This window comes from Mustela nivalis (assembly GCF_964662115.1).
Source record: "Mustela nivalis genome assembly, chromosome: 2".
Classification (NCBI taxonomy): Eukaryota; Metazoa; Chordata; class Mammalia; order Carnivora; family Mustelidae; genus Mustela; species Mustela nivalis.
Window position 1 is genome coordinate 186,840,999 of NC_139021.1, and position 22,873 is coordinate 186,863,871.

Genomic DNA, 22,873 nt, shown 5'->3' on the forward strand with positions numbered 1-22,873 from the left:
TAAAAAGACTAAATTAGTAAACAACAATCTGCCCATAAAGAAAAGCAGAGAAGCTCAGGACCAGACAGTTTCTCTGGTTCTACCAGTTACCTAAAGAATTCATAGCAATTTTTTAAAAAGTCTTCCAAAACATAGCATAGGAGGAAACACTTCCCAACTCCCTTTTGTGAGTCTAGTACTGCTTTGGCATCAGAACCAGACAAGGACACACAAGACAAGGAAAGTGTTGTCTAATACCTCTTGTGAATACGGATGCAGAGATCCTCAGCAAACACCAACAGACCAAATCAACAACGTGTAAAAAGAGTCACACAGCACAGCTACGTGGGATCTAACCCAGGAACGATAGGTCGCTTTAACACCAGAAAATCACCTGGCGTACTACCTCATAGCATAGCATCAATACAATAAAAAACGAAAAGCACTGGGTCATCTCTGCTGATACAGAAAAATCATTTGACAAGAACCCAAACCCTTTCATGATAAAAAGACTTCAAAAAACTAAGGTTGGGAGGGAACTTCCTTGATCTGATAATGGGCATCTATGAAAGCCCACAGCTCGCATCATATGTAATGTGAAAGCCTGGATGCTTTCAGGGGCAAGATAAGGACACTTCTGTCCAACGTTGTGCTGAGGTTCTAGCCAGGGCAGCGAGGCAAGAAAAAGAAGACACATCCAGATTTGAAGTAAAAGTATTTCTATTCTCAGAAGACATGATCTTGTATATAGAAGATCCTAAGGAACCCACTGAAAAATGATGAAAAGCAGCAAGCTCAACAAGGTTGCAGGGTAAAGGATCAATATACAAAATCAATTATATTTCTACACACGTGCAATGAACAATCCAAAAGTAGAAATAAATGATTTCATTTACAATAGCATCAATAGAAATAACATACTTGGGAATAAATTTTCCCCCAAGTATAAAATGCACGTTCTGAGAGCTGTACAACGTTGCTCAAAGAATGAAAGGTCTAAAGAATTGGAGGAAATTTCGTTCTTGTGATTGGAAGACTCGATGTCGTTAAAAGGGCAATATTCGGGCGCCTGGGTGGCTCAGTGGGTTAAGCCGCTGCCTTCGGCTCAGGTCATGATCTCGGGGTCCTGGGATCGAGCCCCGCATCGGGCTCTCTGCTCAGCAGGGAGCCTGCTTCCTCCTCTCAATCTCTCTGCCTGCCTCTCTGCCTACTTGTGATCTCTCTCTGTCAAATAAATAAAATCTTTAAAAAAAAAAAAAAAGGGGGCAATATTCCCCGATCTACAGAGGTAGAGCGGTCTCCATCAGAATCCCTGTGGGTTTCTTCGTGGAAATTAATGTGCTCGATTCTAAAATTCCTATGGAGTTGCAAGGGACCTAGAACAGCCAAAACAATCTTGACAGATAACAAAATTTCGCAGTTTCAAAACTTACTACAAAGTAACAGTAACCATGACACTGCGGTACCTGCAGAAAGACACACGGATTAATGGGATAGAATTGAGAGTCTGGAAACAAACACGCACACCTGTGGCCAACTGGTGGGGACAGAATGATCTTCCCAACACATGGTACCAGGAGAGCTGCACGTGCACATGCCAGAGAAAGGGGCACCTGAGAAATGGAAGTACGTGTCCACACAGAACTCCACACGCTACTCTGGTCGTCGACAGGTGGAAACAGCCCAAAGGTCCGTCATCTGACGAATGGATAAACACATGTGGTGTATTCAAATGATGAAATATTCTTTGGCCATAAAAAGGAATGAAGCAATTACCTGCTCTGACGCAGAAGGGCCTCGAAAACAGGACTCTGAACGGACAAAGCCAGACACACACGCAAACACGCGTGCGGTCCACAGGATAGGATTCCGTCTCCAGAAACGCTCGCGGACACGTCCACAGGGAGGCAGGCGTGTCTGCCTTGTCTCGCGGGCACACCACGTGGCGCCGCTCTCCTGCTGTGCCGTGGGCTTGGTGCTGTTTGCCGGACCGGACGTGAACAGTTACAGCATCCGTCCGTCATACGTTATCTTTACCATTTGTTTTGTTTTGTTCTTTTGCCTAAATGTGTCGAATCTCCCCTCTCCCAGGCTTATTCTAGGAATTCACACTACGGTCAACATTGGAGAATCTTTACCACATTGACAGACTGGGGGAAACACATCATCTCCATCAATATATGCAGGAAAAGAATCTGAATAAAGTACCACATTCACTGACGATAGAAGTTTGCATCAGTTGCAGAAGCGAACCGCAGTCACCTGGACAAGGTGTTTCAAAAAGCCACCACATGCATATTATGCTCACAGTGAAGTGTTAAAAGTACTTCCTTTAAAAATCAAGAATGCGACCAAGAGGCCCCTTCTGGCAGCTTCCGTGCACACCGAGGCCGGAGGCGCTAGCTGCCAAGTGACAGAAAAGAGCTAAGGTACGTCCCATTGTGCGTGCTTTCAGCTCCGTCCGTGGAAACGCCGACACTAAATTGCAAGAGTAAGAACGCAGGTCTCTCCAGCCCGTGGCCGCCCGCCTCCTGCAGCGACGCAGGGCCCCGGGCCTCCGGGCAGCGCTCACAGTCCCAAGCGTAAAGGGGCCTGAGACGGCAGGGGGGAGTCCGTCATTCTGCGTTCTGCACATCTTCAAAGTACAACCTGGAAAAAACCAGCACCCTTGGATGCTTAAAGGACTAGTGTCGCCGCTGGGTGTGGGTTTCAGATGCTCGCCCCGCACACGCCGAGCTCCTTCCCCCGACCCACGCCGCCTCTGCGGCCGAGCGCGGAGCTTCCCGCGTTGTGTCCGCTTCAGCGCCGCACAGTGCTCGTTCATAACGGCCTCGTCGGCTGAAGACGTCCGTGCGGAGCACCACCAGCAGCAAAACTGTCCCTTCAAGGGGGGAGACCCCACTTCCGTAGACATCAGAATGACAGCACGAGCTCTCGAGGCCATCCAGACAGCTTCACGTATCGTCAGGCCGAAGAAACAGTGCAGCCCGTCTGCCCAAAGACGCCGCCTGAACACACAGACACTGGGGCCTGGGCAGGTCCTGGGGCCACAAAGAAGCCGCGGGGGAGCCCCCGGAGCGCGTGCCTGCATCTGGGGACCCGGAGCGCGTGCCTGCATCTGGGGACCCGGAGCGCGTGCCTGCATCTGGGGACCCGGAGCGCGTGCCTGCATCTGGGGACCCGGAGCGCGTGCCTGCATCTGGGGACCCGGAGCGCGTGCCTGCATCTGGGGACCCGGAGCGCGTGCCTGCATCTCGGGACCCGGAGTGCGTGCCTGCATCTCGGGACGCAGAGATGGTGGCGTTCTTTAGCAATCACTGCACCTGACGGAAAGTAGTGTGCCCTTGTCACATGACGCCTTGTAGTGCAAACACAAGTGTGAAGTCACATGTCCTGGTGGGAACGGTAGATGCCACCCCACTGCCCAGCTGAAGAAGAACCCTGAGGTCCCATTTCCAGAAGTCCCATGAGGAGCCTCTGCCCCCTGGCAACAGCTTCTTTGTGATCATTGGGACTCACGGTCAGACGGCGGGGGTCTCTCCCAGAGAAATACTGGAACAGAATCGTCCTTGTCCTCCTTCTGTGGACTCACAGACATGGGACCTGTGGCTGGGCGTCCACGTCGGGGATGGGCCGAGAGCAGCACCCTTAACACAGAGAGGGCAGGGTTGTGGCAGGGGCTCCAAGAGTTGCCTGTGCTGGGGAGGTGCCCGAGAACCAGAGTGAATGAGCCCGACTGGCCCGAACCCAGCCACTGGACCAGCAGGACACTGACTTGGGAGTCTCAGGGCCAAGTCCCAAGGCTTGGTGGCCTTTGGGCCACCCAGACCAGCCAGGCCTATGATCACACCACTTGTTTAATGAGATTGATGGGACACCCAGGCTGGCTCAGTCTCCACAGTCCCAGCGCCTACTTTCACCCCTACCGGAGTCACCCACAATCCACACCATTGCACAGCTCGACCCATTCTTGGCCCCCGCAAAGAGGTGTGGTTGGCCTTGAATGGCGCTCCTCTTCCCCTCGTCTGGTTGGTCTCCCAAGGGCAGGGCTGGTATCTCTGAGTCCACCAGCAGTAGCTGGGCATGGAACACGTGTGAAGGCACAGACCGGGGTGGGGCAGGACTTCGGAGATCAGGGTGTCTGTCCCAAGACGAGGGTGGCAGAGGCCCCAGGCCTCCGTGCAGGTTCCTGATGGGTCAACCCTTCCATGTTCGCTCTGGCAAGCTTGGGACACCCTCTGGGCCTCTGAGAACTTCCATCAGAGACGCACTGGCTGGAAGAGAGACCAGCACGTCCACACGGCTTGGGGATCTGGCCCAGGACATGCAGGAACCTGAGTCCTCTGAGAGAGAAGGCAAACAGGCAGCAAGTCTCAGAAGGAGGGACAGTCCCTGCCCAAGGCAGTAGCCCTCTCCAGAACAGCAGACAGACTTGGTCTTGACAAGCAACAAGGGTGCCAGGCTAGTGGGCCGTTGACCAGGCAGGTGTCTTGGGCTTTAAAATCCATCGTGAATTCTCATTTCCCTGACACATAGGGAGAGTAATCGCTACAAATAGGCAAGTTCATGCACTATGAGGACTTTCGGGAGCCTCCTGCTCAGTAAAACCAGGTCCTCCCCCTCCTGGGGCTGGCAGCACCCCAGTCCGGGGCAACCACCCTGCGTCCTGTCTGGAGGGAAAGGCTTGGAATCCCCCCTCCCTGTGGTCTGGGTGGGCAGTGCGCAGGGCGGGCGGGGCCAAAGGGAGCTGCTGCAGCCCCAAGCCACAGCGAGGGCAGGAAAAACGGGCCCTGTGGGTCTTTGTGGGCACCTTCAGCAGCCCCCTGGGCCGAGGCTGAGTGTTGGGGACGCTGAGAGGGACACCATCGGCTTCCTTAACCCAGTTCCTGGGTTAGTAAAGCAGCGGTGGCGGCTGAGCCGCTGGTCCCTGGCCATCACCCCTCTCCGCCCCTGCTGGGCAGGCAGGTGGACCAATAGGACCAAAACTCGGAGCTGCGGGTCCTGCGACCAGGGCAGCTCCAGGGGCGGCTTCATCCCCATTCCTGCGCGCCCCCCGCCCAGTGCGCCGCCCCCGCAGGGCTACACCTGCCACAGGCGCTCACCCGCACACATTCACTCACACACACGCACACACATTCACACACACACACACACACACACACACACTCCATTTCGCCCAAGGCTGCAGGGCCTTCTCCATTAAAACAGTAATTTGTGGGCAAAATCCCTAAAATAAGTGTGAACTTTGGTCAGGATGGCAACAAACCTGGTCAGTGGAAGTAACTAGTAAGTTCATTTAACACTCCTGGCACCGGGGCGCCTGGGTGGCTCAGTGGGTTAAGCCGCTGCCTTCGGCTCAGGTCATGATCTCAGGGTCCTGGGATCGAGCCCCGCATCGGGCTCTGCTCAGCAGGAAGCCTGCTTCCTCCTCTCTCTCTGCCTGCCTCTCTGCCTACCTGTGATCTCTGTCAAATAAATTAAAAAAAAACAAAAAACAAAAAACACTCCTGGCACCAAACTATTCTCACCTCCTTGTTCCGGCCTCAGTTTCTTGCCGAAGCCCCAAATCATGGAGCCAGTTCTGAGTGTCCTGTTTAAGGTAGGAAGGGTGCAGGAGACACGCTGCAGAGCAAACCTCGGAACGCCTCACTAGCTGCTTTGCCCAAAATGGGAAGCTCTGCGGTGGCCCCTTCCGAGGACTCGGGATGAAGCTGCCCTGTTCCCTGCAGAGAAGTTTGTAGGAATGTGGTTGTTTGAAAGATCCGTGAGATACCCCAAGTAAGCTCGAGGCATCAGTCATACATGTATTAACAATAGCAGAAACATAAAAACTGAAAAACCAAACAGAACAAGAAGTGCGGGGGGGGGGGGGCTCCCCAGAGCAGCAGGCCCCTCCGGGAGAGCCAGCAGCTCCCTGCCCGCGCCCTCCCACCCCGCTTGACCTAGGACAGGTAATACATGCGGTAGGCACCGACCGGCGCGGAGAGGAGTCCCGGCACCCGAGGCAGGGTGCCGGCTGCGCCCGCGGACCTGGCTGGGGAGCCAAGCAGGGGCGCGCCCAGGGCGACGGGCAGGGCGAAGGCAGACAGCAGCGGCTCGGCCGCCAGCTTGAGCTTCTCCAGCTCCGAGTCCTGCAGCCTCTTGGCCTTGGCGCGGCGGTTCTGAAACCTGATCTTGACCTGCGTCTCCGAGAGGCTCAGGCTGCTGGAAAACGGCGCGCTCGGCGACGGACAGGTACCGCTGCTGGCGGAACTTGCGCTCCAGCGCCAGCAGCTGCGCGGCGGTGAAGGGAGTCCGCGGCTTGCGGTTGGTCTTGTGTTTTCGGAGGGTGCGGGGTGGAGGGCTGGGGGCGCCTGCGAGGAGAGAAAAGCACAAAGCGGGCGCTCAGACGCCAGCAGCGCGCGCCTCTTTCCGACACTTTCGAGTCCCCGCAAAGGCTGGTTACCTCTGCAAGTGTCGGCCCTGAGGGAAGTCGACACCCCAGAAGCCCCTGGGGCCAGAGAACAAGGCATCAGGGAGACCGTGTGCGCGCGGGCGGGGCGGTGGGCACTGGACTCGAGCTCTGCTCCTCAAGTCGGCTGCCCCGCTCGCCGGGGAGGAGGTTAACTCTGCCCATTTGGAGAAGCGAGAAGCTTGGGCGGGAGGCGGCCGCAAGAACCGAGCGGCTCTGGGGGGATTCGGCCAAGCAGAAGTTAAGCATCGCGGGGACGGACGGGGTCGGGGGATGCTTGGGCCGGGAAGCTCTGAGCCCCAAAGCCGCGGGCTCACGGGTGTCGGACTCTGCCTCGGGGCTGGCGTGGGCCGCAGGAGCCGCTGCGGGCTGGCGGGGCGCGAGGCCTCGGGTGGGCTCGTTTCTCTTTGCCCCCAGCCAGGCGCCTTAGCCGCTTCGTTGCGAAGTTCAGAGCGACAGCGCCCTTCCCGCGCTGGTCCTCCGAGCCTGGGCCGGATAAGGGCTCCTCTCGCTGCCCTGACCGTGCGACAGGGCACTTACGTGGGGAGGACGAGCGGGCAGCCGTCGGGAACCAGGCCCAGGGCTCCGCGGTGCCCCGTGGCCTCTCCTCGCGGAGCTCTTCGGGCTCCGAGTCCAGCCCGCGCTCCGCCTCCAGCAGCGACTCGACGCTAAACGGCAGCGGGCCGGGCCCCGCGCGCCCGCCGCCGCACGTCTGGAGTCCAGCGGGGTTCATGCCGAGCGACGCCGGGGCCATGCGCAGGCCGGCGGGCGCAGGGCTGGCGGGGCCCGGCAGACACGACGAGAGGGTCGCGCGCGGCACGGTTGCCGAGGGCCTGGCGGCGCCCGCGCGCTCGGGACCCTTTGCGGAGGCGGTGCCCCTTTCATGCACCGCCATCCAATCGCTGCGGCCGCGGCAGCGTGAGCCTGGGTGTCCACTGGCTTCGTTGACCTGGGGTGGGGGGGGCGGGATGGACAGGGAGGGGCGGGTCCGCCGCTTAGGACCCTAAGCTTCAGGTCCCTGCCGGCTTGGCGCCCGCCGGCCTCTCCCGGAGCTCTGCCGGCCGGGCCCGCGCTCCTTCTGCCCAGGAAGTGCCTGGGACACCCAGGGAGCACTGGCCCTGGGTGGGAGCTGGCCCCAGGTTCCCCAAAGGGAGGACTCTACGGCGGGCGCAATCGAGGGGAACACGGGCCTTGACAGCGCAGATCCTGCGAGCGGAGAGGGCTGCACCATCGGAGGCCATGCCGTCCCCCTGTGGCTCGCCCGCTCTTCTCCTGCGCCCCAGCCCGGACCCGGAGCCCTCTGCGCCTGCTACTTTGGCCCCAGCGCTCACTCTCAACCCTGGGGCCGCATATGATGGATCCGCGGCCTGAACTGGCGACTCTGCTTCCCTCCCCTTGAAGTTGCCTTGGCCCTGGATGGTTTTTCAGTCACCTGTGACTGCGCAGCACCCTCCCGGGCGGGGGTCAACCGTCGCACTGCCCGAGTGTCCCAGGGTCCGGCCCTAGGAGCCGCCTGCCAGGCGCGTCCAAGGTCCTTGGGCGGGGCCTGCGGCCGCCGGGAGGGTGAGGTGGGGGGCACCCTCTTACCCGCCTCGGTCGCGGGGCTTGAGACACAGGCAGCGCCCCCCCCCACCCCGTTCCGCACTTGTTCACCCTTATCGTCCCAGGTCGCGGGACCTGGGACCTGGGACCTGGCACCAAGGAAAGGTCCCCGGAGAGGGACCTCCCCGGCTTCCGACCCATCCCCAAAGATGCTTCTGGGGGGCCCCGCGAGCCCCGCGAACCCCGTGAGCCCAGGGCCCGCCAGACACCTGTGCTTCTTCAGAGCACCTTTCCAAAACTGGACCGATCTTTGGTTTAAAAACCTTCTTGGGTGCTGTAGGCCTCCCTCTGCAGTCTCTCCCTGAAGTTTTAGAACAAATCACGAGATTGGTTTGCAGGAGGCTTTACGTCTGATTACTGTCCCAGAACACAGGAGCAACAACCTGGATCGATTTATATTTATTTTTGAAAAACCAAAGTTGATTTCCTGAAATCCAGTTTTGGGGACAGTTAACTCTCTGGCTCAGCCAGAGAAATACAATTAGAATTTTTTTCTCCATTAATTCGAATTTAGAAGTGCGGCTGACAGGACCTGGGACCTGCTGGGCAGTGAGGCCTGGTGTCTGCGCCGAGGGCCGCTCTCCAACCTGAGACGGGCTGCCTCGTTCCGATGTAGTAAGGGTGCTGAGTTGAATGGAGTAAATTGCATCACGAAAGCACTTTCTTTGAAGGACTCTCTCCTGGTAGCTTGTCTTCAGCAAACCACAATCACAATTGTGTTTGAAGAAGAATTTTTTTTTTAAATTTTTAAAAAAGATTTTATTTATTTATTTATTTGAGACAGAGACAGTGAGAGAGAGCATGGGCGGGAGAAGGTCAGGGGGAGAAGCAGACTCCCCACGGAGCTGGGAGCCTGATGTGGGCCTCGATCCGGGGACTCTGGGACTGTGACCTGAGCCGAAGGCAGTTGCCCAACCAACCGAGCCCCCCAGCTGCCCGAAGAAGAACTTTAAGGAGGGTAACAGCCAGCTGCCCCAGGTCTGCCCAGCTCCCTCCGAAGGTGGCGTCTGGTGGGTGAGGTGGGAGTCTGTGCTGGGGTTTGGCTGGGCCCGGGGTGGGGAGGGGGTCTCAGGGCCAGATGCAGCCCCAAGATTCTGGGACATCTTTCCTTCCCTGGTATTCGTCCTGTCAGGGCAAGGCTGGGCCAGTGCTGACCAGGCCCCTGCCTGGCATGGGTTCCAGCAAAGTGGCAGAGAAGAGAGGGAAGATGTGGGGGCTGGGGAGAGCCTCCAGGTCTGGACGTGAAGATCCGGGCCCTGGCACTCAGCACAAACAGGTTTCCAGCAGGGCAGTGTGTCCTCAGACCCCCAGGGCCTGGCGGCAGAGGAACAAGTGGGGAGGACTGAGAAGGGACCCCATTGCTGCCAATGTAGTGACTTTGGAGCTAGAAACCCATGTCTTGTGTGTGAAGAAAGACGAGACACTGTCTCTGGCCACCAGGAGAGACGCTGGGGCCCATTCTCTGGCCCCGCCCCCCCAAGCCCGGGCCTCCCTCCCAGGCTCCTTAGCTCTGGGTGCTCAGCCCATCTGCACCGCCCCTGAGGTGGGACGTGTTCTCAGGTGTCTCTACCCTGAGAAACTGGGTGCAGAGTGCCAGCTGAGCACACCCAGTGCAGGACCCCGTGCACTAGCAACGGTCCGCACCGAGACTGGCTGTCTGCCTGCTGTCAGCCCCCTGAGACCTAACTGTGCTGGCCGGAGACTCCGGACGCCAGGGCTGGGGGGGGGGGCGGGGCTCCTGAGGACAGAGGAGGTTCCTTCCAGGCCAGGAGAGCTTCTCAGACAGGAGGAGTGGGGCTTCTTTCTTCCACCAGGCCCCAGATGCTGCCTCTGTGCACCTTCTCTCTCTCTCTCTGACATCTCCCTCTCTGTGCCTCCCTGTCTTTCTGCATCTGTCTCTCTGTCTGTACTCTGGCTCTCCCGTCACCCTGGCATTGGCCGGGCTGATGAACAGATGTGACCCATTCACCCACGGGGCCTGGGCACAAAGGCAGGGCCTCAGGGCATACTGAGAGCACAAATGGCAGAGCAGCCGAAAGGGAGAAGCAGATGCAGGACCCCATCCCGGAACCCTAAATCGCAACCAGACCAAAGGCAGAGACGCTCAACCGACTGTGCCACCCAGGTGCCCCAAAAGTCCGTGGAGAGCGGGGACAAGCCAGAGGAGGATGAGTGCAGGACGGTTTTGGGAACGGGAGCCAGGCTGCCCCTCCAGGCTTGGCACTGCTCAGCTCCAAGGCCCCAGAGGCAGCCAGCTGGGCAGGGCTGGACGGTGGCATGTCAGGGTCCTGAGCCCTGCAGGAGTGTGTGGGCGCCGGCTGTGTGGGCAGCCTGGGCTCAGCAGCACTGCGGCCCTCAAGGCACTGGCTGTCGGATCCAACCGCTTCATGGTTTCCAGGCTCCTGCTTCGCGGGGGCCCCCCAATCTTATTGTTTCCTTTCCTCTACTGGGCTTGGGTTCTGTTTGCTCGTTTTGGGTTTCTTAAGGGGGATACTGAGTCATTGATCTTCAAACCTGTCTTCCTGTCTAATAGAACGTCCCGTGCTGCAGACTTTCCCGAGTACAGCTGTGGAGACATCCTGCAATTGGAATGTTTTCACTCAGTTCCAAACACTAACTTTGCTTTCGCTTTCTTCTTTGACCCAGGGTCACTTACAAGTGTGTCATTCAGCTCCTCAGCTTTGGGGGCATTTTCCAGGGATGTTTCTAAATTGACTTTCAGTTTACTTCTGGTGAGGTCAGGGACGCACTGGGACATGAGTCCTTTTCCATTTAGAGACTTGTGTTATGGCCCCAAATATGGTCTATCCTGGCCAATGTTCTGTTGCCTCAAAAAGACCGTGGGTTCGTCTGTGGCAGAGGAGGGCGTCCAGAGAACGTCAGCTGGGTCGTTTGGATGCAGTACGTATGACGACAGCCGTGCAGGCGTTCTGCCTGCTTGTTTAATCAGTTACTGAGAGCAAACTGAAGGCTGCAACAGTCACTGTGGGTTTGATTTCTCTTTGCGGTTCTACCATTTCTTTAAAAAAATATTTATTTATTTATTTGAGAGAGAGAGAGAATGAGACAGAGCACAAGCAGGTAGAGACGTAGGCAGAGAGAGGGAGGAGCAGGCTCCCCGCTGAGTAGGGACCCCCCCCCAACACGGGGCTGCACCCCAGACCCCTGGGATCATGACCTGAGATGAAAGCTGTCTTGTTCGTTGCGTAAGTGTTTAAGATTGTAGTATAGACCCTCAGGCTTTCTTCTAACCAGTGTTAGTACAGGATATCTTTTCTATGCTTTTACTTTTAATATAGTTGTGTTTTTAAAAAGTGTTGTGTGTGTGTGTTTTAAAGATTTGATCTATTTGACAGCGAGGGACACATCGGGAGAGGGAACACAAGCAGGGGGAGTGGGAGAGGGAGAAGCAGCCTCCCCGCTGAGAAGGGACCCTGATGGGGGATCATGACCTGAGCCCAAGGCAGATGCTTAAAGACTGAGCCGCCTGGTGTCCCTAAAAAACGCCTGTGGGGGCACCTGGGTGGCTCAGACGGTTGACCCCATGCCTTCTGCTCGAGTCATGATCCCAGAGTGCCGGGATGGAGCTCCAGGTCAGGCTCCTGGCCTCGGGGAGTCTGCCCTGCCGCCCGCCCCCCACCGTCTGCTCTCCTTCTTTCTCTTGCTGAAATAAAGAAGTAAAAAAAAAAAATCCATAAAAAGAACTAACAACATAAAATAAGTGGTGCTTCGGGTAGGCTGCGGGCCGTCGGGTCTGGCCTTCTGCACGTTGTCTGTGCCTCTTTACGGGGAGGGGAGACGGTCACCCTCCTGCGCTCACTGCTGCGCCTCCGCCAAGTCTGTCCCCCCGTCACCTCCCAAGTCCCCGTCACCTCCCAAGTCCCCGTCACCTCCCAAGTCCCCGTCACCTCGCAAGTCCCCGCTCACTGCTGTCCCACTTTTCCTTCCTTCCGGGTCATTTGAATTTCTTCATGACTCCAGCATATTTCCTGTGTCGGTTTATTGGCTGTGACTCTTTTATGATTGTCACTTTAGGGGCTGCTGTAAGGGCGACAGTAACGTATTCCGTTTACGACAACTTAACTGCTAGTGGCATCGTCCTTTTCTGTCTGGTGTGGGAACTTTTCCGGAGTGTCGGGTGTCTTCGTCTGTCCTTCGAGGCCCTGGGGCTCCTGCTGTCACACCTTTTACTTCCATGTCTCGTAGACACTGACATCATTTCTGTTTAAAGGGTCAGTTAACTTTTAAAGAGGTTTGAAGAGAAAGAAAACTACCTCTTCTAACCCTTCACACCGGTACGACTTCCCGTTGGGGTTCATTTCTACTCCGTCTGTCGCCGCTGTCCCGTGTAAGGGCTTTCTTCAGTGTTTCTTGGAGTGTAGGTCTGCAGATAAACTCTTCTTCCAGGTTCTGTATGTCTGAAAACATGTTTCTTTCCCCTACGATCTTGAAAGATATCTTCCTGGGAGCAGAACTGTGACTTGACAGGTCAAAGTGAACATGTTGTCCTCTTTACTGTCTGAGTTGTCCCCAGTGGGACATCTGTCATGGACGTTTGCCATCTTTGCTTCTGCATGCATACGGTGTCTTTTCTCTCTGGCTACTTTTTTTTTTTTTTTTTTTTTTTAAGATTTTGTTTATCTATCTGACAGAGAGATACACAGCGAGACAGGGAACACAAGCAGGGGGAGTGGGAGAGGGAGAAGCAGGCTCCCGCTGAGCAGGGGGCCCGTTGTGGGGCTCGATCACAGGACCCTGGGATCATGACCTAAGTGGGAGCCAGGTGCCCCTCTCTGGCTACTTTTAAGATTTTTTTTTTTAAAGATTTTATTTATTCATTTGACAGACAGAGATCACAAGCAGGCAGAGAGGCAGACAGGCAGAGAGAGAGGAGGAAGCAGGCTTCCCCCTGAGCAGGGAGCCCAATATGGGGCTCGATCCTAGGACCCTGAGATCATGACCTGAGTCGAAGGCAGAGGCTTTAACCCACTGAGCCACCCACGTGCCCCTACTCTTAAGATGTTATCTTTATCATTAGTTTTGAGCAATATGGTTATGATGGACTTTGGGGGGATTCTATTGATGTTTCTTCTGCTTGGTTTTTGTTGATCTTCCTGGATCTGCAAGTTTAGGAAAAATTAGGAAAATTGTCAGCCATTATTCAGTGGTTTTTCTTGACGTCCTCCGCACGTATCAATCACACGCATCTTGAGCCTCTTGAAGTCGTTCTATGGCTCCATCCTTTAAAAAGTTACCTATATTGGGGCGCCTGGGTGGCTCAGTGGGTTAAACCTCTGCCTTGGGCTCAGGTCATGGTCTCAGGGTCCGGGGATCGAGCCCCGCATCAGGCTCTCTGCTCAGCGGGGAGCCCGTTTCCTCCTCTCTCTCTCTGCCTGCCTCTCTGCCTACTTGTGATCTCTCTCTGTCAAATAAATAAATATAATCTTTAAAAAAAAATTTTTTTTTTAAGTTACCTTTTTCCTTTTTGAGGGGGAGCTATCTCCTAGTACTGTCTTCAAGTTCACTAACCCTTTTCTTCTGTGATGTCTGTTCTGCCATTGATGTGTTTTGTTACTTGTTTTGGTTTTGTTTTAGCCCAGATGTGGCAGTTTTCATCTCAAGACATTCTACTTGGGTCTTTTGACATGTGTCACGTCTCTACCCACTGTTCCAAGCAGTGAGAGCTTGCTACAGTAACTGCTACGCCAAGTGCTTCATCCATTTCAGGTTTTGGTCAGTTTTGATATTTCTTTTCACTAGGGTCATATTTTACTGCTTTTTGCTTCTTGGTAGTATTTTATTAGATGTTACACTTTATGAATTTACCTTGTTGGCAAGTGGACAGTTTCACTGTCATTTCCTGGAAATGCCCTTGAGTTTTGCTTTGGGATGTGGGTAAGTTGTCTGGAAATGGTTGGTCCTTTCAAGTACTTTTCGATTTCTTAGGCAGGTCTGGAGCTGTGCTCACCCAGGACTACTCCCCCAACTGAGGCAGGGCCCTCTGTCCCCCTGCCCAGACCCCACGGACCATGGGGTTTTCCAGCTGACTGGTGGGAAAAGGTGCGCTGCCCAGACCTGAGTATCAGGACCCTCTGGCTGAGAAGGGGCTGGTGGGGGTGGCCTGGAAAGGGCGGGAGGCCTTTGTGGGTGCAGTGTGGGGAGCAATGGGCAAGTGGGGCGCGGGGGCGGGTCGTGGGGCTGTGGGGTGCTGTGGGCCTCCTCCAGCTGCTGTGTGGTCTGCGAGTGTACTGTGAGGACTCCGGAGCTGCAGGGGAAGGAACAGTCTGGAGCTTGGGGTCATGGCCGGGACTCCTGAGTCACAGCCCTCACTCCCGGACAAAGTGAGGGAAGCAGAAGGCAAACGGGCCAGGTTCAGAGCCTCCCTGCTTCCTTGGTGCTGCCCAGGAGTCTGCACCTCGGCTCACCCACAGGGGTGGGGGCGCCTGTGCGCAGGGGGTGATGTGCAGGGGCAGCCGCCCTGGTCTACCGCAGGCCGCCAGGTGTTCTCCCACACCCCCTACCCCTGTCAGCTCACTGCTGAAGGGACGGCCACGCAGTGGTCGCTGCGCAGGAGCCTGGGTGAAGAAGGTGACCTCCCAGACCCCACCTGAGGGAGAGGCAGAGGGGTCCTCTTCTCCATGGGGAAGTTAGAGGGTGGGGTTGGGCTAGGGCCACGTGCACCCCTGCCCGGAGCCCCCAGCCATCCCGAGAGTGCCCCCGCCCCGCCCCCAAGCACGGGGGGCCGTCGGGGGGCGGCGCTTGCATGCACTCGGAGCACCTTGACCTGGGAAGGCTGCACCCATGTGTCTGCCCTGGGCGCCGGCCCTGTAACTGCAGGGAGTCAGGGGCTTGTCTGGGCGCAGTCTCCCAGGCGTGGCCGCACAATGCGGGATGAGAATTTGGGTTCACACTGAGCACTGATCCGGCCTCAGGAAGTACATGAAAAGGAGTGGTGCCTCCAAGCTGACTGCTTCCGTTCCTGAAAATGCCAAGTGGGAGGCAGCATCCTGGTGTGAGGCTCGAACAGGCTGGTCCCAGAAAGTGACGCTCTGCCCAGCCTCCCTTGGTGCCTAGGCCGAGCCTGGTCCAGGGGAAGTAGGGCCCTGTCCACCCTCCATACTGGCCTCTGGGCAAGACTTGACCTCTCCAGGAACAGAGTGAGGGACACTCCTTATGCTAGGGGCAGGGAACACATCCCTCCAGTCTTCAAGCCGCTGGGGCAAGCGTCCTAGGACATTGGGGCATGGTTAGGAAAACCAAAATCATGAAATCTGAGCAGAGGATCTAATGCCTGGAGTATTTTGGGGACAGAGGCCAGGCCGACGAGGCCAGCACTGCGGGAGGAGGTCAGAGGGGGAACGAGAATCCTGGGGTCATGGAAAGTAGCGAGGGGGCAGGGTGTGCAGGACCGGGCCTGACGCTCGGGACGGCCACTCCGGGGTAGTCGCTATCTACTCCTGGCCTCAGAGATTCCGCCGAAGCGGGTGGCATGGTCCTGGGAGCCCCCACTCCCCACCTCCAGTGTGGGTGGACGGGGGAGGAGGCGCCGCATCCGGGACTCTGCTCGGAGAGGCCGAGCCCGCAGGATTCCCCTCTTGATCAAGGCAGCAGGCAAGGACTTGTCCGGGCCTGGGTGGGTCGTGGCCCAAGAACTGTGATGTCTGAAACAAAGAGAGTTTCGGCAGCTGCTTGGGAATATTCCTTATAGTCTCTGTCTCGAGTTAGACCACCCAGTTGGCTCCAGTTATAGCCATTAACACGGGAAGTGAGTGAGGGAGAAGCCCCCACATCTATTAAGAGAAACAGAGAAATAAAGCCAGAGTCCCCTTTGCTAGGGATGGCCCAGCAACCTGGGTTTACTAGAAGAAGGCTTATTTACGTAATTTCCATCCAATATGTCAGGAGAAAGTTTACTAGCTGACTCATTTGGGCAAACACTTTCCACAGAAGCCCCTTAGTCCTTAGTCTGGGGTCCTGGTGTAGAGCAATGAAGGCCTAGGTATGAACAGTGAAGATATCCTAGGTCCATTTGCCCTGTTTCCTGCAGAGGAGATCTAACTGATAGATCCCACTGAGGCCATGCAGTGTTACAGGAGCTCAGTCCTTTCCTAAGTTTTGCAATCCAAATTATTTCCAGTGGGTTAAAAGGCACCCCAAGGTAGAGTCCTTGGGAACTGAAGAGGCCTACTCAGGCCATGCTTCCAGAAAAGTAAAGAAGGTCCATTACCAAATCCCCCCTGACTCCTGGGTGGCGTCCCACACAGGGTATGTCAGAGGTTCCTGTGTGTCAAAAGCGACCGGAGGCGTCCCTCAAGATATCGCTATTGATCACCATCCTGCCTTCCCTGGGAAGATATTCCTGCCATAAAAGGCCCTGGAGGGGTGCCGGCGTCCCTCCACTTCCCCATCGCATCCTAGGCTGCTGATGGGTGCCTGGTGAATGGACCAAAACGCTGTGCCATGCTATCGTATGTCCTGAAGACTGCATACTGTTTTGCCATATTAACCCACAAAAACGCTAGAAGTTTTGGCAAGGGAAATTACTCAATTTCATAGCTTTAGGCGGTTTGCAGAAGACACTGATGAGAAACAGTAAAGATTGAAATCCATCATGGTCTATGTGACATTCCAACACATGTGGTCCTTACAGCCAACTTCCCTAGGAAACGGTCCCCGGTTGAGTTTTAATTCAATCGGGTACTGGTTTCGGCCGGCTCCCAGTGGAGGTCTCACGGCCAGAAGTGGCTAGACAGGGCATGTGGAGGGGATCACATTAGATCAATCAGGAGGAAACCTCACACGGGAGTCTTGAGATTGGCAGCCGTCCTGGTGACTTAGGTGGCTGTCCCGTGCCCAAGAGAGACAACTTTCTATAAGAACAGGAATAAAGAGAGGCCATCAAGTTTCTGGGTCTTCATGCCATTCCGGCCAGGGGACTAGCTTACAGCCAAAAGGCAGACGCTCTCCTCCCCGTGGAGTAGCCACGGGCTAGAGGATTACAGCCTGAGCAACTGACATGCAAGTGTTCCAATAAGACCATACTCCTTGAAAAAGCCCCTGAAATCAGAGTAAATGGAGAGAAAGTACTCACCAATTTTGCACCGAAGCTCAGAGTCCAAATGTAAAGACTCACAGCCCCACGCTGGGCGCCATATGATGAAGTTCTAGAACCTAGGTGAGGTTTGGTGGGCTGAGGTCCGGAGCCGATGACCAAGAAAGAATTCTTGAGACATCTTTGGTGCAAAATGGTGGTTTATTAAAGCACGGGGACAGGACCCGTGGGCAGGAAGAGCTGCTGCCCCGGGTTGTGAGGGATGGCAGGTTATGTACCCTGCTGTTGGGGGAAGGTGAGGGGAAGGGAGGGTTCAGTGGAGTTTTCATATGCTAAAGAGGGCCTACAAGGTGCCAGGATGTTCCAGGCCTGCCGGAGGCCTTGCCCTTGCTGCTGGATCAATGTTGTCTTTAGACCAGTCATTAACATTAAGATAGTTGGGAGACTTTTTGGTGGGGTCTCACAATCCTGCTATCAATCGTCTTTGTTAGTGAGATTTAGGACATTTGTAAGCCAAGGGAGACTCCTGTCTAGCAGGATTGTGAGCTCCACAAGTTAACTCTTTGCTTATTGTTCTTGGCAGTCAGGGCTGCCTGAGGGATGCTACACTTATGGAGGGGAAAGGGTGAAGAGCGGGTGCAAGGCGCCAGCTTTTGCTTTGGCCCCAGCCAGCCTCCTGCTCCCTCATCATAGTGACTAATTTAATCCTGGTCTAGGAGACCACTGAAGACTGGGCAGCTACGGCAGCGGGTCTTGACTGGAACGTCTGTTCCCAGCCCTGGGGGAAGGAGGCTGCCATGCAGGTCTGGACCCTGGGCTTTGGTTAGGAGGGTCTGGAGGCTGCTGCGTGTCCCTTGCTCCTGCGGGCGGTGAAGCAAAGTCAGGCTCTGCTTCAGGGACACTCTGGGGCCCCCTGCCTCGAGTTCTCCTTCCCGGTTCCAGAAAAGGCGATTCTGGGGGTGCAGGCCCAGGGCAGGCACTGGGCAGGGGCAGCTCTGGCTGCAGCGCCGGACCTTTTTCATGGAAGGGGGGTGGGAGCCGGTGACCCTTGGCTTCCCTGCGGGAGCGTCCTTCCTTATGGGACTTGGAGTCGCGCCCAGAGAGGGCTGCGGCTGGGCTGGGGCCAGGCTCGGCCGACGGCTGGACAGGCCACACTCGAGTGCCCGGCCACCCTGCTGGGACTGCTGGCCTCCAGGCCCGTGCCGAGGCCGTCTGTCATGCACACAAGGGCGCTGGGGCTGAGAAAGGGTCTCCTTCCCACACGGAGTCGCCATGAAGAGCCCTTTTCTTTCCGTCGGCGGGCTTGGCACATGCCTGCTGTTTCCAAGCGGCCTCTCATTGAAGGGGCCAGCTCCCCCACTCTTTGTCCCTCGAGGTGCCCGGCCGGCAGCCCCTGGCAGCTGCTATGCTTTCAAAGGCTCTATAGAGAGTCTCTGCAGGTGAGCCGTCCTGCCAGGGGCTCCCCGCCAAAGGCTCTTTGAGACGTCCCCGGGGAGCTGCTGGGAGCCTGGAGCCTCTTGCAGGGCCCGCACAATGGGCCACTCCACCCTCGAACCCGCGGCGCCCCGACCCGCATCGGTGGGGGCGGGGCCGGGGCTCTCTGTCCGGCTGCAGGCCTCTCCCTCCCCCTCCTCGCCTCTGGGGCCGCCTCCCCGCCTCCTTCCCCCTCGGGTAATTGCTCCTTTGAGCCCCCCCCACCCGCTGGCAGGGTGGCGCCCTGAGCGCTCTGACCCAAGAGGCCTTCTGGCCCAAGGGGTTTCAGCTCCTTTTCCACTTGACTAAAACCAGCCCCGCGTGGGGGGGGGGGTACCCGCCCCCACCCCCCCGCCCCGGCTGTGGGTCAAGTGTGGCCAGCAGTCCTAGGGCCCCAAGGCAACCAGGTGACGCTGAGAACCCACTGCCACCAGCAGCGTGAGGTCCCACTGCTCTGGTCCTCGTCCCTGCCTTTTGTTTTGTTTTTAGTGTTTGTTGGAAGGAGAGGGAGAATTCTGGAAGCTTTAGGGCATAGAGCCACGGAGACCCCCCTCCTCAATGGCCCTGGTTGGACCTCAGGCCTCAGAAGCTGTGCTGGGCCAGCCTGGAGGGGTGGGTGTGAAGAGCTCCAGCAGTGGCTCAGGGACAGGAGTGTCCTCGCGATGAGGGAGCACGGGGCTGGCTGAAGACAAAGCAAAAGCTGGCGCCCTCGGTCATACGTGTAGCATCCCTCAGGCAGCCCTGACTGCCATTAACAATAATCAAATAGTAACTTGCAGAGCTCACAATCCTGCTAGACAGGAGTCTCTCTTGCCTTACAAATGTCCTAAATCTCACTAACAAAGACGATTGATAACAGGATTGTGACACCCCACCAAAAAGTCTCCCAACTATCTTAATGCTAATGGCTGGTCTAAAGACAACATTGATCCAGCAGCAAGGGCAAGGCCTCCGGCAGGCCTGGGACATCCTGGCACCTTGTAGGCCCTCTTTAGCATATGAAAACTGCACTGAACCCTCCCTTCCCCTCCCCTTCCCCCAGCCGCAGGGTACATAACCTGGGGCAGCAGCTCTTCCTGCCCAGGGGTCCTGTCCCCGTGCTTTAATAAACCACCATTTTGCACCAAAGAAGTCTCAAGAATTCTTTCTTGGTCATCGGCTCCGGACCTCAGCCCACCGAACCTCACCTAGGTTCTAGAACTTCATCACTTGGGCTCCAGCCCCTACCTGCTCAGCCCCCCAGCTGGGCCCTCTGGGGTCAGGGCCAGCAGACATGGAGCTGGGGGCAGTTGGGGGAGAAGCACCTGCTGTTTGCACACCTGTCCCTGGGAAGCGCGTTCTCCACCTGGAACGCCCCGTTCTTGCACGAGCACAGTGTGCGTTCGGAAAGCGCACTCACCATTCGTATGGAACACACACCCCTGGGGTCTCTGTCACGTGTGGCCCTGGCCCTGGAAGGGATGGGCTTGACCATGGCCCCTGGCGGCACAAAGGGTTTGCCTGCCCTGGGATTCTGGGCTGGGGGCCAGCCTTCAGGGGTTCTGGGTGGTCAAGCCACACTGTCCAGGGACTGGGTCATGCAAAGAGCACAGGGCCGCCTCCCGGTGGGGTCTGAGTGAGCCTGCAGACACAGGTGTGGAAAGCCCAGTGGCCACTTGCCAGAGCTGCACCGACCCGGGACCAGGCGGCACTGGGTATGTCCAGGCTCCTAGATGCCCAGCCCCTCGAAGCTCTCAGGGGCGTTGCGGCAGCAGCTGCCCCCCAGCCCAGGAGATGGCCTCCTCTTGTTAGCTCGAAGAATGAAGGTTCCCTCAGGTCAGTCCTGAATCCCTGCCCAGACTGGTCTTGAGCATCACGTGCCCCTGCCCGCTCTCTCCGTAGCCTCTCCACCTGGGGCCGTGTCTCCCCACAGCACTCAGGCTCCAGTGACCCCCCCACCCCCCGCCACCAGACACCAGGGCTTCAGGTCCTTGCTCTGTTACCTTCTCGGACCCCTTGGAGCTGCCGACTGCACTCAGCGATGGCCCTGATCTTCCTGGGAAGAGCAGCCACTTTCCCTTCATGGACTCCAGACAAACCACCTTCTGGGCGTGTGGCCCCTGAGTGGGCTTGTGTGCTGGGGTGAGCGGCAGGCGGAGGGAGGCCTGGTTCTGCCCCCACTCCCTGTGTCCAGGCCCTGCAAAGGCTGATCTGGACAAAGGCATCTCCATCCCATGCCCTGTGGTCATCACCCCAGACCTGGGATCGGTCTTTCCAGACCTTGGAGCCACTGACCTTGATGTGCCTGTCGGGCCAGCCTGGCTGGCCAGTGGAGCAGAAGCCCCTGGGTCCGCCAGCCGCTGGTGGCAGGGCCAGAGCAGGTGCTGAGAGAGGTGAGGCGCCCAGGTGGGGTTGTGTCTCAGTATGTTCTCGTTTAGAGGCTGCAGCTATGGGCACGGGGCTCCCACCTGAGATTCCGAGTGAGGTTCCTGGAGCCCTGGCTCTGCATCAGCGCTGCTGGAAGCCTCTCTCGAATTCCCTGAGCTCACTCCTGTTTGTCTTGGTCTTGAGGACTTGGGTCTGGGGACACATGGCCGCCACCAGGCTGAGGAGGCCCAGGCGATGCCCACTGCTGTCCTCCATCCGCGGCCCACCCTTGGCTGGCCTCATGCGAATGAGGACGGACAGGCCAGCCTGATGCCTCCTTCTCCCCCTGAGCTGGGTGGGGGACGGAGAGCTCTTGAGAGGCCCTGGAGAGTGGAGCCTCTCCCTGGGCCAGTGCGCAGGCTGCACCCATGGACACCCACACGTCCGCCTGTAGGAGCTTCTCGCTTCGGTCTCCCGGGCCTCGTTCTCCTGCCGCAGCTGGGGCTCCGGCTTGCCTTCCTTTCTCTCCTGCTGCTGAGCACCGCAGGGCAACATGGGCTCCGGCCACGGGGAAGGCGTCTCGGGCAGCGGCTCTGTCCTCCGCCCACACCCACGGACCCACACCTGCTCTCCTTGCAGCCCCGTGAGCCTCAGGCCTTTGTGGTGTGGGGTCTTGGTTCCACTTGCGGTTCGGGGTCTCTCTCCATGGCTGTTCCTCTGCCCAGTGGGGGGACCCTGGACAAGGTCCCCAGGAGGTAGCTCTCAGGTCTAGCACTGGCCTCCACCTCGTGTCTGTGCCCAGGTACTGTACCAGGAGGGGCCGCAGACACCTCTAAATCTGGGACCCTGAATGCAAGGGTGTCGTGTGACCAGGGGCATGTCTCTGTCGGGCCTCCACTGGGTCTCTGCATCTTGGTTTCCCGGCCCCCTGGCTCCCCCAACAGTGACCGCACCCCAGGGGGGCAAGACCATCCACTCACGTCTTGCGTGCCAGGCCCTCACCTGGAACCCAGGCCCCCCGACACCGGTCCCCTTGGGTCCCTTCACGTGCACAACACTGCCCCATGTCACTTTCCCGGGGAGGTTGCCCCGACCACCAGGCCCCTCTCAGCCTTTAGGACCACTTATAGGACCATCTCTGTCTCTTTTCTCTGTCTCCCTGTAGCGTGGATGTGTGTGTGTGTGTGTGTGCCCGGTGCTCCGCAGCACGGATCCAGGAAGCACTCAGCACCCGTCTGCTGATGAAGGGACATGTTGAGGTTGTGGAGCGGGAATGTGCTGGGCTGGGGGCCCTGTTCTCTGTCCAGACCCCGGGGAAACTGCCGGTGGCCCACCGGTGAGATCCAAGGGTGCTCAGGTGCTCATAAGCAGGGCAGGGCTGGAACCTGCTGCTCCCCATCCCAGGGACACCCCTAGCCCAGGGTTTGCTGGAGCATCTCTCGGGGACAGCCGTGACTGGGAGCTGCTCTGACCTGCCTCCCTGTGCCACGCAGCCCCCTTCCACTCTGCTGTGGCTGTCCCTGGGCTAGTGGCTGGCCGACCAGCTGTCTCCCTGGGTGTCGGGAGGGGGTGTCCCTTTTAACCCCTTTGGGACCTGTCGTCCCCCTCAGGGAGGCGTGGCAGCTGCCTGGCCACCCCTGGTTCCTTTTCCCCGTGCTTCTCACACTGACGGCTGTCCATCTCCTGCACCAAGAGGCCCTTTCTCCCAGGGAGCCCCCTTCTCAGCAACCCCCCGGCCCAGCTCCAGGCCAGGTGGCAATGGGAGGGGCTCGGTGAACCCAGGCCCTGTAGCGAGGCATCAGCTCCTTGGCTCCTGGGGGACACTGCTCTGATGGCAGAGTACTGTCTCCAAGTGCTGACCTCAGATGGGGAGGGCTCAGGGGCTCCTGGGCTCTCAGGTCAGGCCCCTCCTCCCCACACTGGCCCCATGGAGGGCTGGGCTAGGGGCTTTGGGCTCTCTTGCCCAGGAC

General features: G+C 57.6%; 1 protein-coding gene across 1 annotated transcript; it reads right to left on the reverse strand.

Moving 5' to 3' along the window:
* Window positions 1–5,921: 5,921 nt before the first annotated feature.
* On the reverse strand, window positions 5,922–7,271 carry LOC309856523 (homeobox protein MSX-3-like; the record flags this gene model as incomplete). Its single annotated transcript, XM_082717824.1, is given in 3 exon segments — window positions 5,922–6,192; window positions 6,194–6,332; window positions 6,971–7,271. Coding segments are annotated over 3 exon segments (624 nt in total). The 5' UTR covers window positions 7,185–7,271.
* Window positions 7,272–22,873: the final 15,602 nt, after the last annotated feature.